The following is a 15667-nucleotide window of genomic DNA, read 5'->3' on the forward strand; positions in this document are numbered from 1 at the left end:
AAACTATAAAACTCCTAGAAGATAACATAGGAAAAAACCTAGATGACCTTGGGTATAGTGGTGGCTTTTTAGATACAACACCAAAGATATGATCCATGAAAGAAAGAACTGATAAGCTGGACTTCATTAAAACTAAAAACTTGCCTGTGAAAGACAATGTCAAGAGAATGAGAGCACAAGCCACAGACTGGGAGAAAAAAAATGCAAAAGACACATTTGATAAAGCATTTTTTCCCCCAAATAGACAAAGAACTCTTAAAACTCAACAATAAGAAAACAACCAGATTAAAAAATGGGCCAAAGACCTTAACAGACACTTTACCAAATAAGATATACAGATGGCAAATAAGCATATGAAAAGATGCTCTATAGAATATGTCATCAGAGAAATGCAAATTAAAGCAACAGTGAGATATCAGTGCACACCTATTAGAATGGCCAAAACCCAGAAGACTGACAACACCAAAGGCTGGTTAAGATATGGATCACAGGATTTCTGATTCACCGTTGGTGGGAATGCAAAATAGTACAGGCACTTTGGAAGAGAGTTTGGCAGCTTCTTACAAACCTAAACATACTTTTTCCACTTGGTATTTAGACAAAGGTGTTGAAATCTAATGCCTACACTAAAACTTACACATGGATGTTTACAGGAGCTTTCATAACTTCCAAAACTTGGAAGCAACCATGATGTCCTTCAGTAGTACATCCAGACAACAGAACATCATTCAGGACTAAAAAGATATGAGCTATCAAGCCATTAAGACATGGAGAAACCTTTAAATGCACATTACTAATCTGAAAAGGCTACTATATGACATTCTGGAAAAGACAAAACTACGGAGAAAGTAAAAAGATCAGTGGTTGCCAGGTATGTGTGGGGTGCTACAGAGGATTTTTAAGGCATGAATATGTTCTGTATGATACCATAATGATGGATACATATCATCATACATTTGTCCAGACCCGGAGAATGTACACCACCAAGAGTATAAACTATAATGTAAACTATGGACCCTGTGTGATTATGATGTGTCAAAGCAGGCTCATCAGTTATAACCAAGGTACCACTCTAGTGGAGGATGCTGATAATGGGGGAGGCTGTGCACGTGTGTGGGAACAGGAGTTATATGGTACATGCACCTTCCTCGGAATTTTCCTGTAAGCCTAAAACTACTCTAAAAAAAAAATCAGTTAAAAAATGCATAAAAAGCAAAGGAATAAGGGAAGAAAACATGACTCCAAGGGTCTAGAAATAAAGGTAGCTAAGAAGAGATAACTATCTGTGTGATGGGAAAAAATGCTTAATAAATGTAACAAAGTTTTGAACATTTCAAGAATTCATTTCAGTAAGAATTCTGACAGGAGACGGGGAAAGCATCTGGAGATACAGTCAGACATTACATACAGTAAAGGGATCTAAAAATATGACTAAATCCTTAGATAAAAGGAATCAGCCTCCAGGAAATAGTGACGCTTATTCCAGAGAAAGGGTAATGTGGCTTCACATCCAAGTTGTGAAATACAGAATAAAAGACCCAATAATAAGTCAACTCATTTAAAATGCTGAATCAAGAAGCCTGAAGAGCACCAGACTGGGAGTGAGGCGACCTGTATTCTAGTCCCTACTGTGACTCTGGCTTAAATAAATTATTTACTCTTCTGGGACCCCAACTTCCTTGTCTATAAAATAAGAATGACATAGCTTTTAAATAAGCTTTTCTCAAACTGTTGTTTCTTGGAACATTAATAGGTATATCTTTGTGGCAATATGTTTGCTAAGAAAGTTTAAGTAAATTTGGAAAATGTCAGACTACATAATTTCTAAGGTCTCCTACTCTAACATGGTCTAATTCTGATTCAAACATATAGCTACCTTGACATATTTAAATCTACTTTATCTACAGATACATTATTTGCTTTTGATTATCTCACAAAGAGGAGTATTAATGCAAAATGGATGACAATCCTTTTGAGAAAATTTATACCCTGAGAGCAGCAACTGAGAGCAGAAAGCAAAGGATCTAACAGGAAGAAGGGCAAACACTATTTGAGAAAGGACTGGATAATTAAAGTATTAAGTGCAGACAATGTCTTTTATTCTGTTTCCGTCTATCCATCTAAATGATCTTTTCCTTCAAATTCTTAGATGAGTTGCTAAAAATAGAGTTAGCTAACTACAAGTTCAACCCATTCAACTCTTAAAAAAATTCATTTTTAGGAAAAATGGAGAAAAGGATTCAAACTTTTGATTGTGGCAATAAACTATTACATTTCTTCTCCTTTAAAAAAAATTGTGGGGGGGGGTAATTAGGCTGGCTGGCTGGCTTATTTATTTATTTATGTATTTATTTATGTATTTATTTATTTATTTATTTATTTATTTATTTATTTATAATGGAGGTAATGTGGATTGAATCCGGGACCTTATGCCAGCACACACTGTACCACTGAGCTATACCCTCACTCCCCTGTCATCTTTCTTTCTTTATGTTACATACAGTATCCCACATGGAGCCATTACCACATATAAGATGAATCTGAATTTTGAACAGCTGAGTTCTATGTCATTTAGTATGACATATGGTCAGCCTCCTACAGTCGGATAAAGGAAGATCGGACTACCAGGAATTTTAACTCAGTAAAGTGAGTCTTCCTATCACTCTTTTTCTAAGCTCCTTGCAGCCACAGGTGGTTGCTTAAATGAAGAGTTACAGAGGAAGTCAAAGTAACCAAGCAGCAGACAGAAAGGCAAGAAGAACCAATAAAGAGAAGTTTTGTAGAAAGAGAAGTCCAGTAACACAAGAAAGTGTCAGGAAAAAGCAGTAGTTGTGGGTCACCATGGAAATGTTCCTGGAATGTGCTAATAATGTGCAATTTGGATAATTCTCCTATGTATATGTGAGATTTGACTGAATACATCTAATGTGTAGATTAGCAGCACACTAATTATAGGTTTATCCTATAGTAACCATTCATTATCAAAAGGCTCTTAAGTCCTCCTAAGTTCTCTCCCTCATGACAGAATTCTAGGTAGATTTTTAAAAATCAAAGCACTTCTAAAAAAATTATATCACTGTGGATAAACTCAAGCGAATACTTGTATAGACAACACAGGAGTTCGACCTACAGATGTGTATACCTTGATATATCAGTTTTCAGTCACTCTGGAATCAGTACAGGACTCAAATTATTATTTGCCTAGAAAAGATACTGTATGAAAAAGCCAGAGGTATTAGCGAAGAACTCTAAGTCACAAATGAATCTTCGAGTACTCAATCTATTATCTACATTAGCTTCCAATTTCAAATTTTATATTATTAGTAAAATGGTACATGGAAGGGATTTACTGGTGTCTTCTCTAAATTCTTTGAAAAAAACAGAAAGAGCACTATGTTAATTATTTAAAAAGCGAAAAACAAAACCCAAGTTTCTTGCAGGTTTTTTTTTTAAATTATGAACATATTTTATCAAAGGTAGATTGCTCAAGTAACAAACCATATGGAACTCCAAGTCTTCTTTGAATCACGGTAGAAGCACTCTCCTAAGCAGTAAGGTGTTACGTTCTGGGCAGTTTTTTGCTAACACTGTTGTTAATTCTTCCAGTTCCCTTCCTACCACATCCTATTCTCTCTGGTGTCTATGAAGATGGTGGCTGTTTTCCCAAGTTCGTCTATCACACATAAGAAGAAACTGACAAGATTTATAAAAGGATGTGGTAGAATATTTATCAGCTCTTCTCTGATGGAACATGATAAAAAGTAAATATAAATCAGCCAAAGTATGAGTTCACAAACTAAAAAAAGCCCTATTTCTAGGTGTCCCCTTGACTACCTTATCAACAAACACTGTTCAAAACGGGTAATTACAAAACAGCATAAGACGATCATCCAAGGCGTTAACTGTTTTCAACAGCAACAAAAGTTTAAGATAAGGAGATGTATCTAAAAATTTGATTAAAGGGAATGGATTCAGATTTTTGTCTTTAATAAAAATACCTTTTGGCAATATAATCATACCAACCACCATCTACATAGTGTTTCACAGTGAGCAAGGTACTATGTTAGAAAACTTATACACTTTAATGCTACCCTGACAATAAACCTATAAAGTAAATAATTTTGCAGGTGAGGATATCAAGACTCAGAGAATTTAGGGCCCAGGACCCTTAAGTATTTAAAAGGCCCAGGGCCATACAAGTGGTAAGTGATGATGGCAGACTCAAAGTCTGCCTTGTATGCCCGAGAGCCTCTTCACTGCTGAGGAAGAGATGCTAATTTACCAGTACAGGGCTTATCTCAATACAATTTTGCTAATACTATTTCTCTTTAAAAAAAAAAAAACTTATCTATATGTTCTTTCATGGAAAAAGCCATGATATACTATTAAGTAAAGAAAAAATTCACGTAACAGTGACTAGTATGATCCTATTTAACAGAAAAATAAATCTATTATTAAGTACACATAGTCAAAAATATTTATGTGTATAAATGCTAAGGCAAAGGTCTGAAAAGAATCACACCAGTCTCTTCATGGTGACTACCTCTGGGAAAGGGTGGGTAATTAGGGTGGGTAACATGAAGGGAGATTTCACTTTTCACTCTGCCTGTGTTGTTTTATGAGGATCCATTACTCTTATAATTTGTAAAATAGAAAATGCACATGTTCACGTGTGTGTGTACACACACACGGTTCTGACCTGATGCCCTGACATGTGAACACTTGTCACGGCACTTTTATGTAAGAATGGCAGTCCCCTATGAAGTGGATGGTAGGTAGGTGACAAGTGCCTAAGCAAAGTATTTTCCCCTTCTATTTTCTGTAGTCTACTTCCACTTGGGGTCAATACAAGAGGTCCTTCCTAGACCAAGAAGGAATCTAAGAGGATCAACATAGACTTAGTAATTTTTAAAAGACATGGCTCAAATCTTTACTCCTTCAGTGCAGCTGCTGCTTCCCAATAATGCCTAGTTTGCCAATTTGGTTCACAACGTGCCTTCTACCTCACACGATACTGCTCTGGGATGTGCAAATATAGTGTTATTCCCAAACACACTGTAAACATCTTGAGGGCAGGACTTGGGTCTAACTGTCCAAGCATTCTACAACTGAGATTAATCAAGTTCTTGGCATTTATTCATTTTCTGAAAACTTATGCTATGAGCTAGGTACCAGAACAGGAGCAGAACATTTACCAGTGACCAAATAAACAAGGTCCCTTTCTTGCTGAATGTATTGTATGCTTGTGGGTGTTAAGGGCATGGGGGCCAGGGGGCTGGAATATAGCATAGCAATTATGCTACAATAATGCATAAAAGCACATATGGAATTATTGGAACACCTAGGAGGAGCACTAAAGTCAAAGCATTCTGAAAAAAGTGAGATCAAACCTAAGGCCTAAAGGATGAACAGGAGATGGGTGAAAAAATGGTGAAGAAAATACCCTTGGACATAGAGGTAAGAGACAGTGGCATGGAGAATTAGAGGCACTGAAAATAGCTCAGGGTGGCTAAAATCAGGACCATTGAGGAGGGGGCACAGGCTGAGAGAAGAGGTGGGAAAGTCTGGCAGAAGCCAGATCACATAGGGCTTGTTAGCCATGGAAGGAGTTAAGGAGAGCTACTAAAGCATTTTAACCAGTGGAGTGACAGGATCAGACTTGCCTTTTTATAAAAATTGCTCTAGTTACGGTGTGGAGAATGGATTAGAGAAGGGCAAGGCTGAAGGCTTAGGGAGCAATTCAGGCAAGAGATAATGGTGTCCTGAAGGAAGGCAGTGGTGGGAGAGATGGAGGGAACTGGACAGATTTGAGATACTGAGGAGATGGCAGCACTGACTGAAACGGGAGGTGAGGGGAAGAGAGGCTTTAAAGAAGGTGCTCAGCTCCTCAGCTAGATAGAAAACAGAAGTATATTTAGGGAGGGTTGAGGGGGCAGCTGAATGAGTTTAACTGTGAATTTACTGTATGATCATGAGTTAGCCAATAGGTTATGCTGGAAAAATCTAGAGCTCTAATTTAAAACTGAGATGGAATTTGCAAATCTGAGAGTTATTGGCATAGAGATACTTAATTGAACCTACGGAAATGGATGTGATCAATTTGGGGGAGAAAAATTACAGAGTGAGGAAAAGAGTAGGTCTAAGACAGACCCCTGAGGAAGGACACAATTTAAAGGACACAAAAGAGACTGAAAAGGAACAGCCAGAAAGGAAAAGGAAGATCAGAAATCCTTGGAGTGAGGGAAAGTAAAGAGGTTATTTCCAGAAAGAGTAGTCAACAGTGTGCTTCTTAAATATGTGCAGATTGACAGAAGCTCACTTGCATTAAATAAAAACACAGCAATTCTTCTGCTCTATCTTCAATTCAGCTTCCAGTTTCTTTTCGTGGTGATGAAAATACATGCAGTGATATTCTCCACTCCCTCCAAGCTAGGTTCTCCTGATTTCCTTATTTCTGACATTTTCTCACTGAGATCTGAGTCTCACTTCCAATTCTGCAACCACAGCAACTAACCACCAAATTCTGCCAATTTCACCTTTGTAACTGTTTCACATTTTCTTCCCTTTCCCACTGCCACCACCCTAATCCAGGTTCTAAATACCACATAACTGGAGAATTATAGTCTACCCCTCTCCCACTATTCCATCTTTCACCTCCTCTCTAGAGTGATGCTTTTCACACAGAATAACCATATTAATTATCCTAAAATATTAACTTTAATTGCTTTATTCCACTGCTGTAAATTCCCCAATGACTTTTCATTATAAGTGTTTGTTCAAAAATTACATTCATTTAGCAAATATTAATGTAGGGCAATGCTTCTTGAATTATCTATGCTAAGGTCCAGGTTTTTCATTTTTTTGGTTTTTTTCTTTCTAGGTTCCAATCTACCGTAGACCAATATTTCTATAAAATACAATTTTAAAATGTTGTGGTAATGTTAAATTGCTAAAAGAAAAAAAAAGAAAAAAAAAGCTTCTAAATTCTTATGCTCAATTTCAATATTTATCTTATTCTGGACTGGTAGCAATGGTTCATGGTCCAGCAATGATGATCCTAGATCACATTCCAAACAGCTCTGATGTTGATAATACATGAATAAAAAGCCATTACAGTTCTGCCTTCAATGCAGGTTTGCAACGCAGGGCTATTCTGCCACTCAGGGGAGACATTTTTGATTGTCACATAGTGGGAAGGAAGGAGATACCGGCACTGAGTGGACAAGAGGCCAGAGATGCTGCTAAACGTTCTACAAGAACAGGGCAGTCTGCCCACAACAAAGAATTATCCAGCCCAAAACGTCAAAAATGCCAAGGTTGAGAAACTCTTCCATACAAGTGTAATACAAATAAGTAATGATAAGGCATTAAGAACAGAGCTATGGTCTAAGTACATACAAGGTGCAGGGGAAACGTAAGAGAAGTGCCTGAGTCAGTCTGGAAGGTCACATGGACACTACTCACCCAAACTAACTTTTAAACCTCATTTCCTGCTTCTTCCCAACAGCAGCTCTGCTACACTGGTCAAAGTTGTGAATTCCATACCTTGTTTAGTCTGTCACTCTTCCCAGGATAGGGACAGTGATTCCTTCCCCTCCTTCTATCCAAAACCACTCAGCGCTTAAGCTCTCAGTCAAACTCTGGCTCCTCCATGAAGTCTTCTGTGATCTTCTCTCTTAAAATTCCTAAAGGACTTATCAACTAATACCACTTGTTTTGGCACTTTATCACCTACTGGCTTTTGATATCACTTGCTAGGTTATGTTGTTAAACTTCTAAATGATTATTTGATTTGTTATAACATTTAGGTGCCATCTCTAAGTTGACACTTCACTTAAGACATAGCCTGTGACACACCTATAGCAACCACTTCCCTCCTGTGTTATGCTACAATAGGTGCCCCAAAACACAGGAAGAAAGTGGACTGGAGTTATTAGGTATTACACACCGCAGTCCTACCACCAACTCTTCATGCTTCTTGAGCTCATGACAATTTGAATATATCAGGTTTCTAGAAAAGCAGTTTATTTATAAACCTTAGTGTCTCAGAGAGCTCATTCACTCTCACATATTAAGCACTTATAAATCTGAGATTTTTGAAAATGCCTATAATCTTAAAAAGAAGAAAGGGAAGGAGAAGAAAAGCAGGGATGGGGAGGGTAAGAGGAGGAGGAGGAGGGCAATGAAGAGGAGGAGAAGGAGATGAAAAGGAGGATGATGAAGAGGAAGGAGGAGGAGGCAGTTTAACTCTTTAGCAGAGGAAAAGAGGCCAGAAAAGTTTAAACAGTTCTCTTGTCTGATATTTAAATGCAAAGGTCAGAGTTTTGCAGTTATTAATTATCTCTACCTATACTCAGTATGTAGAATTCTGCCAAACCACCAAAGTACTGGATAATTTCTGAGTGCTAAGGCTGTCATTTATAAGTGCGTATAGGAAATGGTAGGGGGTGAGGCTAGACCTACAGATTTTCAATGTTTTAGCAAGTCCTCTCTTCCTTTCCAGCCCCCGCTCCTGCAAACCTATCATGTCTAAGTTCTCACAACCTTTGTATACATGGAAAGCTTTGTAAATTTCTTCGAGAATTAGACAGGAAGGAAGGCAAACATGGAACTTACGTGTATTAAACATAGGATATACTCTGATATAAAATTCAGCACTTTACTGATTACTTGATTCTTAGCTTCATCTCTTCAATGTCCAGAGAGGCAGTTCAGAATACAGACTCTGGAACCAGGCATCCCGATTTCCCATCCCAGCTCTGCCACCTACTAGCTGTACAAACTTGGTAAGTCATTTCCTTCTCCTCCTTTAAGGATTCCTGAATGAGGAGAACCAAGTTCTAGTCCTAGTTCTGCCTGTGACTTGTGCCTCGGCCTGCCTGCCTGTGCTTAGTGACCTGGGGCCATAGTTTCTGCATCTGTAAAGAGAAGGAGCCAGAGGGCTGTACTAGATTCAAGTGGTTGTCAACCAAGGGTGATTCTGCCCCCAGGGGACCTTTGGCAACATGTGGAAATATTTCTGGTTGTCACCACTAGGGTTGGGATGGGGAGAGCTACCTGGCATCTAGTGGGTGGACGCCAGCGATGCTACTAGACATCCTACGACACACAGGACAGCCAGCAGCTCACGCCAAATAATTATCCGGCCCCAAATGGCAATGGTGCCACAGTTGAAAAACCCTTGGTTCTAATCCCCTCAAAGACCACCTCAGCGGTCCCCAAATGAGAAAGCCCATCTTACTGGTTTTACATGATGGATTTTCCCAAAAGAAGAACAATATAAGAGTTAATGACATGGACTCTGAGGCCAAGCTGCCCGGGTTCAAATCTAACTCAACCGCTTACTAGCTAAATGTCCGGGACCAGTTATTCAACCTTTCTGAGATTCAGTTTCCTTCTTCATAAGATGGGGAACAATACAGCACCGACCTCATAAGGTTGTTGTGAGGATTAAGTAAGTTATACATGTAAAGCAATTAGAAGAGTGCCTGGTCCTATATAAGTATTAGCTAACACCATCATCACCAACCTAAATACGGAGTAAAACAGAAAAAAAACCTCAGCTGTTTCACTTTAGGAGTTGCATGAAGTTAGATTCCTCGGTGGAAAGGTTGAAGACTGAACAAATTCAAGCACAGCCACCCATATGTCAGAAACTCTGCTCTCCTTCAAGTCACCCTTCTCCCACTCTTTCCTCGCTAATGCTTCCATGGCTGCTTCAAGGCTTGGATGCAAATGTTCTGACGGTTTGGAGGGGATACAAACTGCTTGTACCCATTACTATAATGCAAAAGTAATGGCAGGAAGTAGTTTGTTTTACATCAAGAAACTGTTTTTATCTTCCAGTAGAAAAAGGACAGGCACTTCAGCCCACACTCTGTAAGGAGCTGCCACCAAAGCCCTCAAAGTGCAGGCCTTACCCCCGAGCTCTTCTCCTCCACAGAAACTTCATGAAGACAGAGGGACACACCTGTTCCCCTGCTCCTGGGTTGTGGTGACAGGGGAGCCACCATGAGACAGAAACAGCTTGTGATACTATCTGCTTGTTTTTCAATTACACAAGTAAAAATATAATCACAGTTAAAAATAATCACAGAGTCATAGGTACACAGAGTAAAAAAACAAAAATCTCCTGTATTTCCCATCCTAACTTCCCGTTCACAGAAACAACTTTTTTCAATTAAATGTGTGTCCATATGGACTTTTGTAATGCATTTACTTTTTTAAATTAAAATAAACACATCTGTGCATTTAGAGCTACATCATTTTCAGATCTGCTTTAGTCTACTCCATAATGGGGATGGGAGGATGTTGCACAGTTTCTGTAATCATTTTCTTCCTGGTGGACATTTTGGTCCAAACTTAAGACTTCAACTTTGTTGTGACCTGCGTGTGGATTTTGTAAGTAACTCAACTGTAGTTGCCGGCAAATCTAACCCACTGGTGACTCTACAGACAGCTCCACCTCTCCAAAAGAAAGAAACAATTCTAAAAGTCTGTTTATAAATAAATGTTTTAAATGCCAACTGAATTTACATAGTTAGACTCTGAAAGAGAAGCACAACTACATGATTTCTATTCAAATGTAAGTAAATTAAACTTGAAAAATTAAAACCAATGGAAAAATTAATTCAAGGTTAAAATTTTCAGTTTCTAAAAAGGCCCCCATAGTATTTTTTCAGGGTGTCTTCTTTAATCTCTAAATCCTGCTCTAGAGGTTTTGGAAATCACATGGTCATAAGCCATTTTCTTCTTCTAATTAAAAGAAAAGAAAAGAAAAGAAAAATTCCCCAACCTGAAGTTAGAATTAGTAAATTATTACATTCTTTATATTCAAGCATTATCTATAAGTACTTTGTGGAAAAGCAGAAGGTGGAAGTTTTTGCATCTCTAACTAGTGAGCAATTGCTTTCTTTTCCTTTCCTAATAAATTACAGGCAGACTTGAACAGATGTCAGGTTGGCATTCAAAATCTAAAATATAGCTGAAAAGCAAGTTATGACTAATACAAGGAGAAAAGATGAATGTCAGAAAGCTTCATTTTTTTTTTTCTTCTTTTTTTCAAATTTCAGATAAGCTCTTTAGCCTTAGGGTTCCTTTTACAGAGCCCTGGAGTTCGGCTAGATGTCTTAACCCCCATTTAAATTGCAATCTCTCCTCATGAGTGGGGGTGTGAAAATGCATTTTAAAAGTGTCAGTGTTTATGTTAATCTTAGCAAGAACTCCCTCTCCCCCAAATGTGGCATGTACAAAACCTTAGCGCCCTTTCTTCCGCTGTATTTTATTTGCACCGTTCTTAGCATGTGAAAGACGTCTGCATGTGACTGAAAGGCTCCTTATCTTCTCGGCAGCTCTACTTCGGAGTGTAACTGCAGTTTCACTTGTGATATCGGAAAAGAGTTGCTTTCCTCTAGAATTTCAAAAGAAACCTTAAAAATACAGGTTGAAAATGGGCTTAGAGAGGGAAGCACAGAAAAAGGGACCAAAAAGAACACAGTCTTAGTTTCAAAGAAAGGAGGCAGAGGACCATAACCAGTGGCTTTCCTCCACACTGGGCAGCCTGGACGCCTGCTAGGTATCGGTCCACCCAAAGGCAGTGTGAGGCCTGAGGCCTCAAGTCCCTACACCCTTTTCCTTCTAGCTCTAAAACGGGTAACTTCTGCCAAAGCCCCTTTCCTTGGATACATGTGAACCTGGTCCTAAAATGACATTAACAGACGGTAATTCTTTAATAATGATTCCACTGTCCTTTGAAAAGGATTTGTTGCTGTTGTTTTTGCTCTGACATTTACAGTTTAGATGTAATTGCCAGGGATGCCGGAAAAAATGAAGTTTCTTTGTAGAAACTCTACCTTTTTCAACAAAAGAGCTGTAATAAGAACTGAGGTAATCGATCAATTATTTATTCAGAGACTCTCACCAAACTGCAGGCAAGGGGATCAATGTGGTAAATGTCTGAACAGGAGTATTATGTGTATTCGGCTGACACCCAAGTATGCACGAGGACTGCTGAGTTTATTCACCGATTCTTCCACATGCTGGTTTTTGATGCCCACAGTTCTATCCTGGAACCCAAAAGGTGTTTCTGGTATCCCACAGAGTAAGGATTTAAGGTCTTTCCTAACCAAACAGGTTCCATGGTGGCGGGTGGAGGGCATTCTAACTAAACAGCTGTTGGGAATCTGCTAAGTGCAAGGTACAGGTCTAGTTTTCTTTGCTAATATTTTCAAGGAAGAGCCACCCCGTGTGGGTCTGGGTGAGTCCAACTGCTCCAGACCAGGAAAAAGTAAATAGTTATACAGATTGAAACAACAACAAAAGTCTAAACTGATACTCCCTCAAAGTAATCCCTTTTCCCACTTCTACATGTGACCCTTCTTCATTGTCTGTAGGGCTGAATGTGACTGCTTTTCCCCTTTAAGGCCTTCCTTGATTTTAATTCTATGAAAATATAGTAACAAAAACAGGAAGGTGTATACTATGTACTTGAAAGTACTTCAAGAGAGAAACTAACATCTGGAAACTCTAGGACACTTTATTTCACGTGTATTACTTCATCTGGTCCCTAATTTTTCCGCATAATTGTGTACCTCTGGTTCTTTAGTCTTCCTACATCTTGGTCGCAACATTCTGTATATATCTAAACTATATTTGCAATTTTGAAACGCAACATGAAGTTTTACAAGCAAAAGGAAAGAACTATATTACCTACAAGCATAATTATCAGTCTCATAAACACAATGACAGAAGAGAATTCTAAATTTATCACTTTGTGAACTTGCAACTTTGATATATAGGCAAAAAGGTCCATTTAGTTAAGATTCCTGTTTACAAAGCAGACATAACTCTAGACTCCATGGTAAAGACAATGATTTGGTCTCAAGCCAAAAGTAAAAATGTTCTCTGCTTAAAACAAAACAGCCCCATAACCTACATAAATTATTCTTTTCTAATCACTATTTTTTTCCCACCTGAATTGATTTAACCTATCATACCCAGTGTCCAATGAGATCCTACTACCATACAGGTTTATTTATTTAATTAACAAAGTGTGAGGAAAAGTTTCAGCCAATTTTGTTCCCACATGGCACAGTAAAAGAACACAGAGTACATATAAAAAGGACCCATGTAATGTTATTTTATATTCTACTTAATGTAGTAATTTGTACTTTTATATACCTTTACCAAAGCCTAGTGAGAACTTTATAACCATACTGTACTTAGAGTGCAATGAAGTATTCTACTATGTAATTCCCCCGAAATTCAAAGGAAAAAAGAAGCCTCTAATGGAAAATAAAGAATGACACGTGCACAGCAAGAGAATTATTTCTCAGCCATTTACCATAAAAAAGTAGCATAAGGACACCGAATCTTCCTTCAAAATAAAAAAAAAGTCTTCCAATTCAGCTGAAAAGCCAAAGTACCTTTAGACTTACTGTCTCTTAAATCATACTGGTAACACGTTTCTTGATGGCAAAAGCCATAAAGAGAAAAAATACTTTAAAAAAGAACTCATTTATGCCTAACTAAATCAGTGTAAAAATATTAGAAAAATAAATCCATAAAAAAGGTTCTGGATAACAGTACTCACAAACAAAATGGAAATAAATGGCCCTTACTAGTCAAAAAGCACATTAACAACAACAAAAAGCATACTATATAATTCAACTAATTTCCATGTGGATTGCAGAAACAGATTAAATTCACTCAGAAATCCCAAATTTGTTCTGATTTAACTTCAAACTCTTCAACAATTGTCAAAATCACAAGCTGACTGAAATGAGTTTATTCTTTTATGCATTATTTTCTCAGCATCATACAGAGACCCTAATGAGCAGGGTTTGGATAATGTACAAAAAGGAAACTAGTATCTGAATAATTGAATCCTCAATAGCTTCTAAGCCATGAGAAAAATATTTATAATATAAAGATATAACTTATAGAAGCAGTTATTTTCCTCCTTACTGGCTGGAGAGTATACACGTTCAATGAAACATTAGACTCGTTCTGCACAGGGCTGAGTCTTTAAAACTAGTAAAAATATTCCACAAGAGTAACTCAGAATATTTGGAATCACCCTGTTCTCTCTGCTTGTACCCAAAATATATTTAAACAATATTTCCATTTCTTGATTAAAAAGCTTTATGGACTTTTTGTGCCTCAAAATACGTATTACCAAGATAGTGAACAACTACATTTTTTACTATTTTCCAAATTAAAATTCTGTTTTTTATGGACTTGGCCTTTGTATCTTTTAGATAAAAAAAGCATGTTATTGCCATTTCAAGGCGTCTAAAACTCAGGTGATGAGGGTCTCTGTCATTTTCTCTTAATCCAATTCCAAACTCGACCTTTAGCCAGTGAACAGGTGTGTGCTGCGCCTGTAATTCATCAGAGTGAGCGTCCAGGCAGAAAAGCTACCAACAATAGAGGCTGACAGAACCAAGCACTTAGTGCCTAGAAAGTAGTTCTCATCCCCACCACGAGGAATAAATTTACTTTTATCTCCCAGTAGCAATTTAAAGATAAAGGATGATGGAGGTGAGGGGAGTAGTATATTTGTATTCCCTCCACTTTTTTTGGATACTGTTTTTAATACTAATAGTCTGGCAGAGGCTGTTATGTTATAAATTCCTTTCTCAGATATTCTGCTGCTCACATTCCAACCCAACCTATGATATGGATATGAAAACAGTCATGACAGCATTTCCACTAGGGCAAATAAAACCATTTCACACACAGATAAATTAAATAAACCTTCAAGAAAAAGGTGATAAATGACTAGTGCATTTCTTTGTATGCAATATGGAAATTCCGATGTATATCCTGCATTTGTCCTTTTGGACAAATTTAAAACATGCCAAATATCCATTTACTAGGTATGAAGATACACTAACTGCGTAATACAACAGTAAAATAAAAAGAAGCAACAGCTAATTTTAGAACAATGCCCACAGTCTAATAGATACTGACTACTCAGCAGGATAAATCTGACCCACAGTGAATCTTTAGAGTCAGGTGAAATTTCTAAATACGCCATATAAAAAAAATCATAAATAAATTTAAAAAATGTAATTTCTAAATATGTTCTGTAGAAAAAACATACTTGAATAAATAAATAAGATAGAGCAACCACAAATAAAATTAAAATGTAACTTTAAAAGTTCTAATACTTAAAATTTTTTAGAAAACTTTTTTTTTAAGAAGTTAAAACAGAAAAATACTTTGACAGCTCTGAAAAATAATTTCTAAACATTATTGAAAACAGACTTCATCACATCCTTTTTTTTAAACAATACAAGATTTTAATCAAACTTCCCTTTTAAAACTCACCCATCTGTTCCACAATCTCTGGAGGAAATACTCGGGAAGCAAATGCTCGTCGAAAAATATCTGAAAATTCCTTGTCCAGACCTCCTATTCCCATTTTTTCAAAGTTCCAGTCAGGATTGATGATAGACTGGCGATTTTCCTTGGTTTTGGCTTTGCCTGTGTCAAACAAAGATAATCAAGTGGGACAAGAACTTCATCACTAAGGGTAAAAAGACAGAACTCCCTGAGCATCCTCAGTGAATAGAGAAGCTACCCTTATCCAAAGATGGACAACATGTTCTCAGCTGATTTTCTAATAAGGATGAGTTTTACTATGTTCACTACTTTGTCTCAT

At 37.5% G+C, this 15667-nt stretch overlaps 1 protein-coding gene across 1 annotated transcript in view; it reads right to left on the bottom strand.

Moving 5' to 3' along the window:
* The window catches only part of NSF (N-ethylmaleimide sensitive factor, vesicle fusing ATPase), a 132581-nt gene that overhangs the window by 78209 nt on the left and 38705 nt on the right, over nt 1–15667 (bottom strand). The window contains exon 8 of the mRNA XM_074343406.1: nt 15334–15489. Coding sequence (XP_074199507.1) covers nt 15334–15489 — 156 coding nt within the window. The remainder of the gene's footprint in view (nt 1–15333; nt 15490–15667) is intronic.

Source organism: Camelus bactrianus, chromosome 16 (genome assembly GCF_048773025.1).
Source record: "Camelus bactrianus isolate YW-2024 breed Bactrian camel chromosome 16, ASM4877302v1, whole genome shotgun sequence".
Classification (NCBI taxonomy): Eukaryota; Metazoa; Chordata; class Mammalia; order Artiodactyla; family Camelidae; genus Camelus; species Camelus bactrianus.